The sequence below is a fragment of the Propithecus coquereli genome, unplaced genomic scaffold (assembly GCF_000956105.1).
Source record: "Propithecus coquereli isolate 6110/MARCELLA unplaced genomic scaffold, Pcoq_1.0 Scaffold104, whole genome shotgun sequence".
Lineage (NCBI taxonomy): Eukaryota > Metazoa > Chordata > Mammalia > Primates > Indriidae > Propithecus > Propithecus coquereli.
The window spans coordinates 499718-519402 of NW_012134303.1; the positions used below are offsets into that span (position 1 = coordinate 499718).

Sequence of the window (19685 nt, forward strand, 5' to 3'; positions counted from 1 at the left end):
ACCAAAAGTTAGTTAATGGCAAATGATTTCTTAAATGGTTTGGAAATGAGAGTGGTCTGTACCTCACAGGGAAGAACTGATGCTCCAAAATGCCAACCTTGCTTCTGTTGAAAAACACTGGGAGTTTTGTGTTCTTAAAAAAATTACACAGTTATCAACATCACTCCCATCAAGCTCCGTGAATGTTATTTGCCTTCCAGAAAGATTGTGAAATTTAAGACTCCCATAGTGTATTTCAGTGTGTGTTTGCCCACACTCTCACCAACAGTTATTTTAAAATACAATATGACAAAGATATACATGTGTGTAATAAAGTGTAGAGAATAATTTTACGGACACCAAAGTACCCATTACACAGATTTATCACTTGCTGATATTTAGCATTCTTTCCTTGAAGTCCTCAGACTGCCTGTATCAGAACAATGTACTAGAAAAACGACTGACATACTATGGATGCATAGAGCACGGGAAGGTTCCTGGCAATGGTGGGACTGGGGATTGTCAGCAAAGCTTCAGGGAGGTGCCGTTTGAGCTGAGAAAAGATAAGTAGGGACTTAATATGGAAGGAAAGGTCTCCAGGGGGCATTCCAGGTCTGTCTCATGGTACAGAAGACAGAATGTGCACAGGCATACTTTATGGTTATACAGTATTGCTGGAGTGTAGGCTGCTTGGATGGATAACATGAGAAATGATGGAGAGAAGATCAGCCAAGTCTCTGAGAGCCTCAAACACTGTCAGGGAATCAAGAGATTATCCTGTAAATTGATTGTCGCCAAACCTGGCTGAGCATCAGGACTCCTGTGTTTTGTGTTTGTTTGCTTATTTGTTTGTTTAGTTAGTTTTAGTGTCAGGGACGAGGAAGAGGAGCAAATGTCAGGATCTGAGCTGGGATCTTCCAAGGTAACTTCTTAACCTACCATTAGGCCTGGACAGTCCATGCCTATAGTTTCTGTCCTGAGATGCTTAACTGTCACTTTCAGACCTAGGATCCAAATGTGAGGGGATTTACAAGTTTTACCTGAAGTTTCCACAGACCTATGCAGAAGAAGGTACACATCATTCTCACCAGGAAATTTCCACTTGCCTGGTAAAGTAAAAATCCTTAGCCAAACTCTTAATCTCTCAGAAATGTGGGGTATCAGGGCTATACAGGGCCTAGGTCCATGAGCCTTAGTTTTCATGAACACCGCCATATAATCACAACCCCAATACAAATATAGGATATTACCAGCATCCCAGAGGACTCTTTCATGTGTCCCAGCCATTATCACCACAGCCTCCAAACAAAGTTCACTACTATTCTGATTGCCATAGATTAGTTTTGCCTGTTTTTGATCTCATAAAAAAGGAATCATACTCTGATTCTTAACTCTTTTGTGTCTGGCTTCTTCATGTCTGGTAGAATGATTCAAGTTACCACATTTAGCAACAGTTTGTTCATTTTCATTGCTCTACAGTATTCCATTCTTTCATTTTACCAAACTTAATGTTACGGCAAATGTTACAGTGACCGATCCCAGGGGAATAACTGAGCGGCACGCAGAGAGTTGGAGAGTCACTGTTTAATCTCTTAACGCCAGCGGGCCCAGAGGAGACAAGTCTCCAAATTCTGAGCACCTCTTCCTGGTTTTTGTCAGGTTTTATACGTTTTTGGGGGGGTTAGTCTTACCCAATAACATACACAAGCATAAAAGTTAACCAATTAGTAAAAGGATTAAAAGTTAGCCAATTAATAGCAGTTTTTACATGCAGTACAGTTGTGATAGGCTTATAACAAACAGTATAGTTATGATAGGTTTACAACAAGCAGTACAGTCATGACAGGCTTATAACTCTGCTTAACTGTTTTGTGGTTTCAGCTAGCTGGTGCATATTCTACCTATTTGGTCTACTTAGCTGCTTTGCAGTTTTAAGCAGAACTGGCATGGAAATTCCCCAACATTAATTCATCTATTCTTATTGATAGATAGTTTGATGGCTTTCCACCTTGGGTTATTATGAATACTGCTGCTATGAATATTTTTGTTCATGTATTTCAGTACACATATAAATTAATCGTTAAGTATATATGCTTATGGATGTAATTGGTAGGCTTATTAAGTGTGTGCAAGTTCAGCCTTCGTAGGTACTACCTGACAGTTTTTCAAAATGGTTGCATAAATTCTCACTCCTACCAGCAGTGTATGAAAGTTTTATTTACTCCACATTTTCACCAACAGTTGGTATTGCTAATTAGTTTTTTTTAATTTTATTTATTTTTTTATTTCAGCACATTATAGGGGTACAAATGTTTATGTTACGTATATTGCCTTTGCCCTACCTGAGTCAGAGCTTCAAGGGTGTGCACCGCACCCATTAGGTGTGTGTATATCCTCCCCTCTCCCATCTGCCCGACACCTGATGAATGTTATTACTATATGTGCATTTAAGTGTTGATCAGTTAAAACCAATTTGATGGTGAGTACATGTGGTGCTTGTTTTTCCATTCTTGGGATACTTAACTTAGTAGAATGGGTTCCAGCTCTATCCAGGATAATACAAAGAGGTGCTAGATCACCATTGTTTTTTGTGGCTGAATAGTACTCCATGATATATATATACCACATTTTATTAATCCACTCATGTATTGATGGGCACTTGGGCTGTCTCCACATCTTTGCAATTGTGAATTGTGCTGCTATAAACATTCTACTGCAGAATGTTCTTTATAGAATGTCTTTTTTTTTTCCTTTGGATAGATGCCCAGTAATGGGGTTGCTGAGAGATAGGAATACTCATACACTGCTGGTGGGACTGCAAACTAGTACAACCTCTGTGGAAAGCAATACGGAGATACCTCAAAGAGCGACAAGTAGAACTGCTAGTTAGTTTTAATTTCAGCCATGCTAAAAGGTATTGTATTACACTGTGGTTTTAATTTGGATTTTCTTAATGAATAATGATGCTGAGCAACTTTTTATTTGCTAAGTAGTCATTTGGATAAAGTAAGATTATACCTTTTTCTCACAATATATGCAATATAATTCTGTTTGGCTAAAACATATATGTAATTTATGGATTATGTGTGTATTTATATGCACATATATAGAATAATGAGGCCAGGCGCAGTGGCTCACGCCTGTAATCCTAGCAATCTGGGAGGCCGAGGCAGGAGGATTGCTTGAGCTCAGGAGTTTGAGACCAGCCTGAACAAGAGCGAGACCCTGTCTCTACTATAAATAGAAATAAATTAGCCAAAAAACTAAAAATAGAAAAAATTAGCTGGGCACGGTGGCGCGTGCCTCTAGTCCCAACTACCTGGGAGGCTGAGGCAAGAGGATCGCTTGAGCCCAGGATTTTGAGGTTGCTGTGAGCTAGGCTGATGCCACGGCACTCTGGCCCAGGCAAGAGAGTGAGACTCTGTCTTAAAAAAAAAAAAGAAGAAGAATGAATGTTACTATTAGTATTGGCAATATTTATTGAACATTTGCTCTGTGACAGGCACACTTGTAAAGTGTCTTATATGAACTCATTTTATCCTTAAAACAGCTTCATAGGGTACATTTTTTTAAACCAATGAAGAAACACAAATGCATAAATATTAATATCATACCTATTATATTGGTTGTCAGTGAGTAGGGGGATTCTTATTTATATGCATTCTCTTCTTTATATTTGATCAACATATAGAACTAAATTACCATACCTCCAGAGGAGGACTCCCTCCACATGTAAAAGGGTAAAAAATTTAACTTCCCAGTGGTTATTAGAATTCCTCTTAGGACTAGTATGGCTAACAAATCAGTTGTTGTTAATCACATGCACTCTGATCTTTTATATATTCTATGGGTCATAAACGTGTCATCTGATATGAGTAGGGAGATACATGGTCCTAGGTCATTTGGTAAAGTATTTTTAAAAAAGCAAAGTTATATACTGTAGCACCTATAATATGGTTCCATTTGATTTTTTATTATATGTGTAATGTTTACATATGTGCATCTATAGGCATATAAAAAATGATTCAACTGAATAGTAGTCAAAGATAATGATAAGTAGTGGGCATGTCCTTTTTGTCAGACACGGTGTGTGTGTGTGTGTGTGTGTGTGTGTGTGTGTGTGTGTGTATGTGTGTGTATCTCCTATAAGGTAGGAGACTTTAAAACAAATGAAGGACAGCAATGTTAGCACAACACCAGTGTATTACAGGGTTACCAGTAAGTGGTGCAACTATAGAATATTAGCCTTTTATTATTTATATCTGACTGCATTTTCCACATGTAAAGAGATAAAAACATTTTATTACCTTAATTGTCAGCACTAAAATTTCTTTTAGGAATGTGTTGGCCAAATAATGTCTGGGGCTGCAAATGGGGTGTGTTGAAGACCCAGTTAGGCATTAATCCCAAATACTGCATGGCTGGCCTCCTATTGGGAAGGAACTAGATGATTTTCCACTTTGTGGGGATGAATAAGGGAGATGGATGGTGACCTAGTAGAGGGCAGTTTCAGTGAGATGTTCTTTATCATGTCAAAAAAGTACCTTTATTTCACATAGGCCAGTCATTCATGGGCCACAGGGCTATCAACTGTGCCCTGCCCTTCGATTGGTGTCCCTCACAGCAGTCCTTCTCACAGACCCTCTGTTAGAGGGTGATAAGGTGTCAGCATTCTCAGGGATGGGTACTTTTGTGTCTACTTTTGGAAGCATGACCCACCCCAACGTCTCTTCTCAGTCATCATCAGATATCCATCTCCTCTGAGCCCCAAATAAACAAGCTGGTCTTACCATGTTTTCCAGGACACATTACTGTGGTCCCTATCAAAGAGTGGTGAAACTAAATCCGTACACCCCCCCACCTCTACCCTTCTAAATCTGGCTTAGTTTCTGTATGACAAAGTCCTCTCAAGGTGCAGACACCTTTCCAGTTGTAAAGGCAAAGTAGATGGGAAACAAACACTGTTTTGATCTCTAGAAGGGCCTTTTGCTACTTGTAGGAAAAACTATAGGGGGGAATACTGCACAGTGTTAACAGGGGTTGTCAGCAGGTGATAGGGCTGTTAGATGTTTGTGCTTCCATTATATCTTTACATGTCCACAAAGTTCACAAATTTTAAATGGGGAGCCAAAGAGACAGAAATGAGGCAGGCTGGGCTCCAAGCTAATAAATTGATTAGGAAATGGTTCATACCACAGATAAGGTGTGGGGAGAGATTGAAAGTAAACCAGCAAGAATATACCTGGTATCTACGATTATATAGTTCAAAAGAGGGACCAACTACAGACAGCTTTTCCCAGGCCATTTTTTGTGGGGCTTTGGTAGACATTTGGCTTAATATCTTTATGCTTTATGCTCTCACTTTTGTCTTGTTTTGTTGCAGATTTTTATAGGGAAAAATAAATTTAGAGTATTAGAGGAGCATATTGTGTGTATTAATTTTAATTAAGCAAAGCAGATTGAACAATATTATGGATATTGTAACATCTTTTTCAAAAGAACAATTACTACATAGCATGTATTTACTTATTTTAATTTCAGAATATTATGGGAGTACAAACGTTTTGGTTACATAAATTGCTTTTGTACCATTTGAGTCAAAGTTACAAGTGTTCCCATCCCCCAGATAGTGTGCATTGTACCCACTAGGTGTGAATTTACCCATACCTTCCTCCCCACCCCCACCTGCTCAATCCCCAACGAATGTTATTTCCATATGTACATGTATGTGTTGATCAATTAGTTCCAATGTAATGGTGAGTACATGTGGTGTTTGTTTTTCCATTCTTGTGATACTTCACTTAGAAGAATGGTTTCCAGTTCCATCCAGGTTAATGATACAAGAGCTATTAGTTCACCATTTTTTTTTATGGCTGAGTAGTACTCCATGGTATACATATACCATATTTTATTAATCCACTCATGTATTGATGGACACTTGGGTTGTTTCCACATCTTTGCAATTGCATAGACGAAATATGAAAACTATACATGGGAACTGTAACAGTCATTGTCATTGGAAGTGTGTAGTACCAAAGAATTTGACTTTTCATGCCCTATACTGTCAGCCTTCTGTATCTGTGGGTTCCACATCCATGGATTCAAAATTTTCAGAAAAAAAATATTCAGAGAATCAAAAATATTAAGGGAAAAAAGTGTACTTAACATGTACAGACTTTTTTTCTTGTCATTATTCTCCAAACAATACAGTATAACAACTATTTGCATAGCATTTACATTTTATTAAGTATTATAAGTAATCTAGAGATGATTGAAAATATGCAGAAGGATGTACATAATTATATGCAAATACTATGTCATTTTACATAAGGAACTTGAACATCCATTGATTCTGGTATACAAGAGGAGTCCTGGAACCAATCTTCCCCAGATATGGAGAAACAAATATATTCGTATATGATTTTATATTTTTTTATACATGGAACATGTATTCTTGAAATTAAAAAAAATAACGAAATTGAAATTCTGGATAAGGGCAGAAAGTACTCCTTGGGCTTTACAACAGTGAGGTCTTTGGTGATCTAGTGGGTTCAGTGTGTTCTTTATAAAGTTGAAGTTCCCCTCTATTCCTAGTTTGCTGAGAGTTTTTATCATGAATGAGGGTTGGGTTTTGTCACATGCTTTCACTCTATCTTAATATGATTATATGAGTTTTATTGTTTAGCTTGTTGATATGATGGATTATATTAATTGATTTTTTAATATTTAACCAAACTTGCATACCTGGGATAAATCCCACTTTGTCATAATGTATAATTCTTTTTATACATTGTTGGATTAGATTTGCTGGTATTCTGTTGACAGATTTTTATTTTATTCATGAGCGTTAGTATATAATTTTACTTTCTTGTAATGTCTTTGTCCAGTTTTGGTATTAAGGTAATATTGGCCTTGTAGATTGAATTAGAAAGTATTCCCTCTACTTCTGTGTTCTGGAAGAGATTGTAGAGAATGGATATAATTTTTCCTTAAATGTTTGATAGAATTCACCAGTGAACCCATCTGGGCTTGGTGCTTTCTCTTTTGGAAAGTTATTAATTATCGGTTTAATTTCTTTACTTGATATAGGCCTATTCACATAATTTTTGTGTGTGTGAGTTTTGATAAATTGTGTCTTTCAGTGAATTGATCCATTTCACCTATGTTATCAAATTTGTGGACATAGAATTGTTCATAGTGTTCTTTATTATCCATTTAATGGCCATGGGGTCAATAGTGATGGCCTCTTTAATATTAGTAATTTGTGTCTTGTCTTTTTTGTCTTAGTTAATCTGACTAGAAGTTTATCAATTTTATCAATCTTGACAAAGAATTAGCTTTATTTTCTCTATTAAGTTTCTATTTTCAATTTGATTGATTTCTGCTCTAATTTTTGTATTTTTATTCTTCTACATACTTTGGATTTAAATTGTTATTTGTCTAGTTTCCTAATATGGAAGCTTAGATAATTGATTTTAGATCTTTCTACTTTTCTAATATATGCATTCAAGGCTATAAATTTCCCTCTAAGCACTGCTTTTGCTGAGTTCTCACAAATTTTGATAAGTTGTGTTTTCATTTTCATGTAGTTCAAAATATTTTAAAATTTTTACTGAGACTTTTTCTTTAACCTATATGTTATTTAGAAGCATGTTATTTAATTTCCAAGTATTCGAGGATTTTCCAGCTATATTTCTCTTCTTGATTTCTAATTTAATTCTGCTGTCTGAGAATATACTTTGCATGACATCTATTCCCTTAAATTTGTTAAGTGTGTTTTATGGCCCAGAATGTCATCTATCTTGGTGAATATTTTGTGTAAAGTGAAGAAGAATGTGTATTTTGCTGTTGTTGGATAAAGTAGTCTATAAATACTTTAGATTTTAGATTCAGTTGATTGATGATAATGTTCTGTTCAACTATGTTCTTACTGATTTTATGCTTGCTGGATCTGTCAATTACTGATAATGAGGTGCTGAAGTCTCCAACTACAATAGCAAATTCATCTATTTTCTTTGCAGTTCTACCAGGTTTTGCCTCATATATTTGGTGTTCTTTGTTAGTAACATACACATTCAGGATTGCTATGTTTCCTCAGAGAATTGACCCTTTTACTTCATTATGTAGTGCCCCTCTTTATCCTGGTAATTTTATTTCCTTTGAATTTTTCTTTGCCCAAAATTAATATAGCTACTCCAGCTTTCTTTTGATTAGTGTTAACATGGTACCTCTTTCTCAGCTCCTTCACTGTTATTCTATCTATGTCTTCATATTCAGAGTTGGTTTCTTATAGACAATATGAAGTTGGGTCATGTTATTTTATCGACTCTGATAGTATACTTCTTTCAATTGATGCACTTAATCATTGACATTTAAAGTGATTATTAATATAGTTGAATTAATATCTACCGTATTTGTTACTGTTTCTAATTGTTACCATTGTTATTTCTTTCTTGCTTTTTATTTTTTGTCTTCCACTATTTTTCTGTCTTCTCTGGTTTTAATTGAACATCTTATATGATTTGATTTTATCTCTTCTCAGCATATCAATAATACTTTTTAAAAATTTTTGTAGTGCTTTCCTTAGAGTTCGTAATACATATTTATAATTATTACAAGTTCATTTTCAAATAATACTATAGAACTTCATGGATAGTGCAAGTAACATATAATAAAGTATTCCAAACTTCTCCCTCCTTTTACTTATAACATTGCTGTTATTCATATCAATTATCCATAACTATAATCACTGAATACATTGTTATTTTGAAAAAACTGTTATCTTTTAATCTATTAATATAAGAAAAATAAAAAATTTTATTTTGCCCTCATTTATTTCTTCTCTAATGCTATGCCTTTCTTGTATAGATCCAAGTTTTTGATCTATATTATCTTCCTTCTCTCTGAAGAACTACTTTTAACATTTCTTGCAAGGCAGATATACTGGCAACAAATTCACTCAACTTTTATTTGTCTGACAAAGTCTTTATCTCTTCTTCACTTTCGAAGGATAATTTCACTGAATATAGAGTTCTAGACTAGTGGAATTTTTATTTCAACACTTTAAATCTTTCACTCCACTCTCTTCTTGCTTGCATGGTTTTTCAAGAGATGTCTGATGTAATTCTTATCCTTGCTTCTCTATTGGCAAGGTGTTTTGTCATTCTCCCACCCTCCATCCCGTCTGTGGCTCCTTTAGAGATTTCTCTTTGTCTTTGATTTTCTGCAGTTTGAATATGATATGTCCTGTTATACTTTTTTTTTTTTTTTGGTATTTATCCTGCTTAGTGTTCTCTGAGCTTCCTTGATCTGTGGTTTGGTGTCTGTCATTAATTATGAAAAATTTTGAGCCATTATTACTTCAAATATTTCTTTTGTTCCTTTCTTTCTTTTCCTTCTGGTGTTCCCATTATGTATACATTATATCTTTTGTGATTGCCCCATAGTTTTAGATATTATGTTCTACCTTTTCTATTCTTTTTTCTTTTTGCATTTTAGTTTTGGAAGTTTCTATTGACATATTGTCAAGTTCACTGATTCTTTTTCCTTAGCCATGTCCAGTCTACTGATGAGCCTATTAAAGACATTTTTTACTTCTATCAGAGTTTTTGATTTCTAGCACTTCATCTTGATTCTTCCTTAGACTAATTATCTTTATGCTTACATTGCCCATCTGTTCTTGCATGTTGTCCACATTTTCTGTTAAAGCCCTCAGTATATCGATCATGCTTATCTTAAATTCCTGATCTGATCATTCCAAAAATCTCTGTCATATATGAGTCTGGTTTTGATATTCATTCTCTCTGTCTCCCCCTATCTTCAAATTGTGTTTTATTTTATGGTATGCTTTGTAATTTCTTTTGTCAGAAACCAGACATGATGTACTGAGTAAAAGAACAGAGATGCATAGTCCTTTAGTGTGAGATTTATGTTTATCTGGTTAGGAGTTATGCTGTATTTACAGTTTTCTGTAACTACAGGTGTCAGAGGCAAAAATTTCCTCTGGTATCTTTGCTTTTTTATTCCCTGTTGTCTTTGGATTTTTAAGGGACTTCTTTTTAAATAAGTTATGACATGTGCAATTTTTCTGTTATATTTCCCTGTTATTATATAGAAGTCCAAATGATTTGATTGTAAGGTGTTGGGAGAAGAGAAGTGTTCTCTTGTCCTGTATTAAGTTTCAGTCTTTTAGTGAGCTTGTACCCCTGTGCTGTGACCTTCACAAGTGTTTCTCAGTCCTCTCTTGCCAATTAGGTGAGTCAGGAAATCTAAAGGAGGATGGAGTTGGATATTTCACCTCGCTCACCTAGAAAGCTAGAGAGAGCTGGAGTTGGGTATTTCTCTTCCCCCAATTTGGTTTGTTTCTCTTGAGAGCAGGTCTTGCTAAGAAGAGTAGAATGTTTTGGGTGTATATCAGAATGGTTACTTTTAACCTTCCCTTGCCAAAAGCAGGAGGATATTTTTTTCTGATCTTCACTATGAGAACTTAGTAGGGCTCCTGGAGATAAAATTCACAAAGTGGAGTTGGAGGGTGGGGTGTGGCAGGCTAAAACTGGGCCCATCAGGAGTTTTTAACTCTTAATCTTGTCCACACTGAGCCTCTAGCAATTCATCAATTGTAGTTGATATTTTCCTACTGTGGGACTGGATCCAGTGGTATTTTCTACTTCTGGGCTTCTGCTCCAGTAAGCTGTGATTCTTTATATACACCTGTCTATCTCTCCAATTTGGAGAGACAGTGGTTTGTCCTGTGACATCAATTCTTTAATGGTCTAAGAATTGTTGATTTTTAGCTAATCAGGTTTTTTTGTTGTTGTGAGAATGGGAGTGATAACTTCCATGCCCCTTACATACTGGTCTGGAACCCAAAAGTTGAAAGGTATAATTTTAATAAAGAAAGACAAAAAACAGCAACATCAACAGCAACAACAGAGATGTTGTTCCAGAAAGGGAACTCATGCAGAGCCCACAGGCATCCAAGCCTACAGCAACTTGAGCCAGATGCCATTCCAAGAGACTAGACACCAGGGAACCACAGGCAGACCCACAGACTGCACCTGCTCCTGCAGTATGGCTCTGAGGAAGGATAGAAGAACTCAGGCATTCCCACACACCCCTAGCAGATTCCCCACCACCCTGCTGTGGGCTGCTATTGAGACTGAAACATGAGTGGACAGCATTTTCCACAGTTTATCACCCATGCTCCCTGCCTGGTGGGGCCCCAGCCTTTCCAGTCACAGGTCCAAGGCCCCATTTTGAGAATTTGACTCTGGGCTGTGTCCCACCTTCAGGCTGGGTTTGGGCTTGACATGTCTGCAGCCCCACCTGGCTGGGGAGGAATAGGGAAACTTGGCTTTCCAGCATGCATCTGGGACAGTGCCCACCATCCTGGAGCCAGCTGCTGTGAGACTGCATCTCAAGCAAACTGCACTCCCCATAGTTTCCTGCCTGCCTAAGAAGGGCCCTGCCCTCTCTGGTCACAGGCCTAGGGCACCATTTTGGGAGTTTGAAACCAGACAGCATCCTGCCCTTGGGCTGAACTCAGGCTGATGCAGCCCTATCCAGCTGAGGAAGGACATGGAGCCCAAGCTTTCCTACACATACCTAGGTTAATCTCCACTACCGTGCTACAGGCTGCTGTGGGACCAAGTTGTGAGTGGATGACACTACCCCCAGCATCCCTTACATGTTTTTGCCTGAAAGGGGCCCCACCCTCTCTGGTCACAGGCCCAAGGTGCCAGTTTAGAGTTTATAGCTGGGCAGTGCCCCACCCTGGAGCTGAGTTCTGGCTGATGCAGCAGCAGCTTCCACCTAGCTGAGGAGGGACAGGGGAGCCCAATCTCTCCTACCTAGGGCAATTCCCACTACCCTGCTACGGGCTGCTGTGAAACTGAGACACAAGGGGACAGTATTCCACCCAGCATCTTGCCCATGTTGTTTGCCTGAAAGAGGCCGCACCTTCTCTGGTCACAGGCCCAAGGCACTATTTGAGAATTTTAATGCTGTGCAGCCCAGGAAGGGATTTGGAGATGAGAACCTCCCCCCCTCCAACCACCCAATGCTGTGGACATAGCCACCTTGGCTCCCAAGTATGAGCTTTTGGCATGGATGAGCTGTGGAACAGCCAGTACCAGGCTTTCAGATAGGGTACACCCCCAGTAGTACTCTACCCACAACACCCAGGTTCTGCAAAGAGGATGTAGTTCATTGCCCTCCCTTCATGGACAGGCAGTGTTTTTGCAGCTGTCCAACCCAGGAATCTCTGCTCCTGGGTCTCTGTATCACTGGATCCACAACCAACACTCCAGCACCACTGAGACTGTTACAGCAGAATTGACTGGGAACAGACTGAGAGGCACAGGAAGTATAGCAAAACAGGTTTATATACGCTGGCGGACTCACAGGGGGACTTTTCCTCCCAAATTCTGAGCCCTGAACAAAGAACGTAGCAGTCTTTTATACATTTTGCTTAGGGAAGAAGTGGAGCACAGTTAATGAGTGAGGAAGTGGGGCATAGTTACAATGAGGGAGGAAGTGGGGGCAGGGTCTTGAGCCACCTTGGTGCCTGCAAGCAGTTTACAGAGGCAAGAGTGACAGCTGTTTGTCAGTGGAATTTTCCACTTCAAGATGGCAGCAGCCTTGGGAGACCAGTTGGTCCTGGGGGAACCGTGGGACTTGCAGAGCATGAGCATTCAGAGTGGAGTGCTTCCGGCTGAGAGAAGAATGCAGCCTGCCAGAGGATTCCTTAGGACAAAAGGGGCCGGGGCACCAGCTCCCCACCATTAGGGGCCTTCTCCTCCCTCCTCCCCCACCCACTGTTGGTGAGACAGCCATGGCTGTTTCTGTTAGGGACCAGTGAGAGTTACACAGGAGACAATTAAGCCAGGGCACTTGGGAGCAGCTGCCCCACTTCTGACAGAATGCTCATCACACCCAGGATTCCATGGAGCTTGAGGCTCACTTTTTCCCTCTAAAAAGCTGAAGCAAGTGTTTTTGTGTGCCCCAAGGACAAAAGCTACCACCTCCCCTGAGGGAGGGTGGGGCAAACAATTCTCTCCCTGAGCTGCCTATGGCTTCTGGGAGGAGCCTGCCCTCCCTGGAAGCAAGTCCCTGGCGTGACAACACCTGCCCTGCCAGAAAATTTCAGCCTCAGCCCACAGCCAGTCTGAAGCCCTGAACGCAATGGGTTGAGCTTCCTCTACCACCTCTGCTGCAGCTGGGCCAGGGTTGGAGCTGGGAATCTGGGCACTTTTGTGCCCCCGGAGGTCAGAGACTACTGTCACTGTAGAGAGAGAGGTGTGAGTGGCTTGTGCATCCCACAGCTGCCTGCCTCTGCTTATCTCATCAAGAGGGGCCCACTGCTCCTGTCACAGGGTCACAGGGCATCCACCTTTCTCCTGCCTGAGCATTGTTCTGGAGCAAGACATCACCCACCCCTCACTATCACAGCGAGCACCTGAACTCACGGAGGCTTGAGGGCAAGTTTGTGAGCTTGGTCTTGGGCTGGTTCCCCCAGGACTCAAGCATACCTACCGTTCAGGGGACTGGGAACTGGGGATTACCTAACCTAGTTCACCACCACTAGCACCTGAACACTCTCCCAGGGATCTGAGGTTCAACTGACCCAAATTACCAGCAACACCACGGGGGCACCTACCTGCATGAGCCAAAAGACAGTGTACCTCTCCCTCCCTGCACTGAGGAGGAGAGTTCCTGGCAAAAGAGAACAAGAGAACTCTCTGTTTTGAGCTGAGGGAAGAGGTTCCCAATGAGAAGGAACCAGCATAAGAACTCTGGTAATATGAAAAAACAGGTTCTGTCGACACCCCCAAAAGACCACACTAGCTCTCCAGCAGTGGACTCCAACCAAAAGGAAATTATTGAAATGACAGATATTGAATTCAAAATATGGATTGCAAGTAATATCAAGGGGATTGATGAGAAAATTGAGAACCAATACACAGAAGCCAAAAAAAATGCAGGACACAAATGAAAAATTCAGTAAATAAGATTTCATCAAGCTAAAAAGCTTCTGCACAGAAAAGGAAACAGTCAACAAAGTGGAATGACAACAGACAGAATGGGAGAAAATATTTGCAAAATATCTATCTGATAAAAGATTAACAACCAGACTATATAATGAGCTCAAACAACTCAATAGCAAAAACAAATAATGCAATTAAAAATGGGCAAAATATCTGATTAGACATTTCTTAAAAGAAGACATACAAATTGCCAACAAGTATATGAAGAAATGCTCAACATTACCAATCATCAGCAAAATGCAGATCAAATCACAATAAGATATCATCTCACCCCAGTTAAAATGGCTTTTATCAAAAAGACAGGCAATATCAGATTCTGAAAAGATGTGGAGAAGGGGGAACTCTTGTACACTGTTGGTAGGAATGTAAATTAGTACAATCACTATGGAGAACAGTATGGCGGTTCCTCAGATAACTAAAAATTGAGCTGTCACATAATCCAGTAATTCCACTACTGGGTATATATCCAAAAGAAAAAAAATAAATATATGGAAAGGTTATCTGCACTACCATGTTTATTACAGTGCTATTCACAATGGCCAAACTGTGGAATCAACCTAAGTGCCCATCGACAGATGAGCGGATAAAGAAAATGTGGTATATATACACAATGGAGTATTATTTAGCATTAAAAATGAAATCTTGTCATTTGTAGCAACATGGATAGAGCTGAAGATCATGATATTAAGTGAAATAAGCCAAGCATAGAAAGATAAGTATCACATACTCTCACTCATATGTGGAGGCTAAAAAACTGGATCTTATGAAGATAGACAGTATATTGGTGATTGCCAGAGAACGAGAAGGATAGTAGGGAGGGAGGAATGAAAAGAAGTTGATTAATGAGTACAAATATACAGTTGTTGTTTTTGTTTTTTTTTTTTTTGAGACAGAGTCTCACTGTGTTGCCCCGGCTAGAGTGCTGTGGCGTCATCCTAGCTCACAGAAACCTCAAACTCCTGGGCTCAAGCGATCCTCCTGCCTCAACCTCCCGAGTAGCTGGGACTACAGGCATGCGCCACCATGCCCGGCTAATTTTTTTCTATGTATTTTTAGTTGTCCAATTAATTTCTTTGTATTTTTAGTAGAGACGGGGTCTCGCTCTTGCTCAGGCTGGTTTCGAACTCCTGAGCTCAAACAATCCGCCCGCCTCGGCCTCCCAGAGAGCTAGGATTACAGGCGTGAGCCACCGCGCCCGGCCTAAATATACAGTTTTGATAGAAGAAATAAGACCTAGAGCTATATAGATCAGCAGGGTGACTATAGTTTCAATAATCTATTGTACATTTCAAAATACCTAGAAGATAATAATTTGAATGTTTCTAGCATAAAGAATAGACAGATATTTAAAGTGATGGATAGTCAAAGTATACTGATTTGATCTTTACAAATCATATTGAGTGTATTAAATTATCACATGTACCCCAAAACTATGTATATCTATTATACATCAATAAAATTTAAAAATTAAAAACTTAAAAAATATGTTAAAATGTAACTATTTGCCAAGACTTCTGAAAAAGGCAGATATTAGCATATCAAATGACTGTTTGGGTTTACTCATTTGTATATAGGCTCCCCTTCCTGACCCTCAGCCTACCCTAAATTTTCATTGCATAAAACAAATTAGCTTTTCTCTTAGCATTTGCTAGACTTTCAGAGTCTGTGTCCCCAGGCCTATGTTGGATCTGATGCTCTTTCTCAAACACACTCTTTTGTCAGCTTCCCAGTAGAAAGCTTTACATTAACAGGTTTTTCCTGTTATTTATAACCTAATGAGGCCAATAGCTTTGCTCAGGTACCTAACTTACTTTGTGTTAATTTATATAGTTTGGGGTAAAAATTATGAGACCACTGGGAATTTGAACACCAAGTGAACATTAAGTAATTGTCCATTTTCATGTTTGATAATGGTGCTATGGTTATATTTTAAAAGCATCATTATTTTTTAGAGATACATACTGTATTTGTTACCTATTGTTGTGTGACAAGTTACCCCAAAATTTAGCAGCTTAAAACAATACGCTTTTATTTTCCTGTAAATTTTGAGTCAGAAGTCTGGGTGTGGCTTATCTAGGTCCTCCATCTCAGAGTCTTTTACAAGGCTGCAATCAAGATGTTGGCCAGGTCCAGGGTTTCATTTGAAAACTAAGCTGGAGGAGGATCTGTTTCTGAACTCATTTTTGTTGTTTTGGCAGGATTCAGTTCTTCAAGGATTATTGACTGAGAGCTTCAGTTACTTGCTACCTGTTGGCTAGAGAACATTCTCAGTTCCTTCCCACATGTGCCTTTCCAACATGGTGGCTTGTTTCATCAAAGCCAGCAAAAGAGAGTGGAGGGAAAGAGGGAGGAAGAGAGAGAGAGTGAGTCTGCTAACAAGATGAAAGTCACAGTCTTCTGTAACATTATCACAGAAGTGCCATCCCATCACTTTTGCTTTATTGATTAGAAACAAGACATAGTGATTTTGCCTATGCTCTATAGGAGTGGTAATCACACCAGGGTACGAATACCATAGCCAAGGCTAACATGAAATCTATATATCTGAGTTCTGTCAGTGGGAATTTTTATGTGCTTCCATTGCGTTTATAAGCTCATTGAGAGTTCTTTGGATCTGACTCTGTTGTTAGCTTGTATTTCTTTTTAGCATGTGTCATCCATGTTCTTTAAGAAAAATGTAGTTGAGTACAAAAAATAACCACCCAATATCCCACAAGAGATAAAAAATTAAATTTTTATGTAGTAAGTCTATGTCTTTTTAATGATCTCATCCTTTACATTTTAATGTTTCAACTAACTTCAAATATTTACTTTTATATTCTTCTAGTTATTATGGTTATTATTTAAGAATTGAGATCATAATAAATATATACATACCAATAGCCATTTAGACTTTAATGTGCATCAGCATCACCTGAGAAACTTGCTTAAAATGAAAGTTCTGAAGCCCTATTCAGTAGATCTAGGGACCCTAGGTCTACATATGAATCCACATTATCAAGAATGTTCCCTAGTGATTCTCACACAGGTAGCAGATTATCATACTTTTAGGTAACACTAAGATATTACTAAATGAATCTAGTGTTCCTTTAGGAATTACAAGTAATCTCTTCTAGAGAAGGGAAGTTATACGTTGAAGGTTATTTACTTATTCAGGGACTGAACTGACACAAGAACTCAGAGCTCCTGACTCAGTCATTATTAATTTTACTTTTGTTAAGTGCCTGCCTCTTGTCAAACAGAAATTGCAGCATGAACAACAGACATTGCGGTACTGAAGAGAACAGGAGGTATGCTGGACTGGTGAGGCCTATCTTTGGGCACTCTGCTTAATATCTGAAGGGAAAATCTGAGGCTGGTGGTCTTGCATCATAAGTGCGGACAGGGGAAAAACATGTAAACAGATCACACATTCATGACCTCATTTCACCATCATGTGAGGCAAATGTCACCCCCAATTTATAAAAATTCCTGGGTTTGTTCACCTAGCTAAAAGATCCAAATTCGGTCACTAAGTATTTAATAAGTGACCTTATTGCTTTCATAAGGTTATTGTTTCCATTTTTTCTCAAACTACAGAAAATATAAAAATACACATAAACCCATGTCACAGAAATGAGTCCTTGTATTAATCCTTTGGTATATTCAAGTTCAGCACTTTTCACCTCATATATTAAAATAGACTGATATAAATTTTTAAATAAAACATACAGATTGCTTTTTTAAACTGCTTTATTAACTTCACAATATATAATGAGCATCATTTCATGCAATAGGTAAAATTCTTCTGCTAACAAAAATCTTACAGACTTAGTCAAAAACACAACCACATTCAATTAGAAGCTGGTAGTAGGAGACCCACGTAAACAAATGACATCAAAAGGTTTACAACAAAGATACATCACGAACATGTAAATTTAGGAAGCAGGTGTCTCCCTGTTCAGGGAAAACAGAATTCAGGGCATAAGGCAAAACTCATCATGGTGGTCATGGTGAGGGGGGTCAGTGCTAACTGCCCGCAGACTATGACTCAGCTGCTTTTCCCTCAGCTTTTCCATCAGCTGTCTCATCTCCTCCCCGATCCTCTCCATGTTCTCTTCCCTCATCCTTGCCTGTGGCTCTCCAAGCCTATGCATCATGTCCCATCTATACTGCAGGATGGGCTGCCTAACACGGAATCGCCTACGATTTCCTCTAGGGACACAGTATTCACCAGCTCCCAGAGGGAGGGCCAAGGGCTCCCCTCCTTTGTTAGCAACTTGCTCCTTTTCTTCCTTTTCTTCGCGTTTCATTTGGGCATTTTCCATGCTGATATTTTTTACGGCCTGCTCTTCTTTGGATTCCATTACTCCTAGGAGACAAAAGGCGAGAAAAAGGGCTGAATTTTTGGTGAACAGTTCAGCACCGAGGACAGAGGCTTCACTATTTTTTTTTTTTTTTTTTTTCATGATTCAGCGTCTGGGATATCGACGCTTTTTTTTTTTAATTTCATTTTTCCCACCTGAGAGGTTCCGTGCGCCCTCTAGGGGGCTCCCAGTCCGAACCCTCCCCCTCCCTCTCGGTCCTCTCGCCTCCCTCCCCCCGAAACCCACCATTTTCCCTACAGATCCATCACTAGACTTCTGCAGACACCAAAATGGAGGACAGGCGATGGGGGAGTTGGGAGGTGGCCTCAGACTGGACTCTGCACCCACCCCCACCACTGTCCCGGGCACCGACCTGGGCCTATCCTCGCAGTCTCCTGCTCCTCCCGATTCTCGCCGCGAGGTGCGCCGCCGCGACACTTAGCCCCGCAGACCTGCAGACGGCCGGGGTGGGGGGCGCGGGGGCTGCTGCAGCCGGGCGCTCCCGACCCCTTCCCCGCCCGGACCCTCGTCGCCGCCCTCGCCCCGCGTCTCCCGGCTCCCGCCCCCCCAGCCGCCCCGCCCCCCGCGATGTTCACCGTTTTTCCGCAGGGACTTGGCGGAGGGTGATTTCCCATCGCTTTTAGTTGCTCTGGCCCTGGAACCCCAACCGCCCCAGAATCCCCACCCCAGGGGGCCACTATTTATGTTCCTGAGAATGCTGGGATGTGCTGAAAGCTGGCGGGACCTGCTGCGCTGTTGTGCGCCCGCCGCCGGGGTCGCAAAACAGCTGCCACCTTCGCTACTGCGCGGGCCCCGGGGCCCTTACCTGCTCCGCTTTCCCCGGGCCCGATGCCAGCCCGCCACCGAGCGCAGGGCAGCGGGGAGCTGGTAGCCAGACGCGAATGACGACTGTACCGAAGGCTGCGTCGCTCTGCAGCTCCGGGTCACGTGAGGGCCGCGCGTCACCGCCAAGCTCGCCCTCCCCACCACCCCCGCCTGCCGGCGGCCAGTCAACAGGACCCCCCCCCAGCTCCGCAAGCACAGACACCCCCCTCCTCCCGTCTGTGCGCAGAGCCCCAGCACACGCTGCCCTGTCACTCATCTCCGTCCCCTCCAATCTGAGGGCCCACAAGTGGCATCATCGCCTTGCAGTTGGAGTTTACCCATCTCTGGTTACCAGGGAGGGTCTGTACTCCCCCTGTCCCCCACCCATACCTCCCACTCCTGGCCTTGGCCTTGGTCTTTTATGCTTTTTCTCCTCTTCTTATTATTAGGAAGCTGTATATATGCTTCCTAATAATTTTTCTTTTTTTAA

General features: G+C 40.5%; 1 protein-coding gene across 2 annotated transcripts; it reads right to left on the minus strand.

The window, feature by feature from the left end:
• Nucleotides 1-17738: 17738 nt before the first annotated feature.
• Nucleotides 17739-19299, minus strand: LOC105811264 (protein BEX1). 2 transcript variants are annotated; one of them, XM_012645416.1, is made up of 3 exons: nt 19197-19299; nt 18744-18822; nt 17739-18375 (listed from the first exon to the last, which is right to left on the minus strand). In XM_012645416.1, the coding sequence occupies exon 3, from the start codon at nt 18368-18370 to the stop codon at nt 17981-17983; it is 390 nt and encodes a 129-aa protein (XP_012500870.1). In that variant the 5' UTR covers nt 18371-18375; nt 18744-18822; nt 19197-19299; the 3' UTR covers nt 17739-17980. The 2 variants fall into 2 exon arrangements, with proteins under 2 accessions (XP_012500870.1, XP_012500878.1); XM_012645424.1 differs by lacking the exon at nt 18744-18822 and having other exon boundaries at nt 19197-19247.
• Nucleotides 19300-19685: the final 386 nt, after the last annotated feature.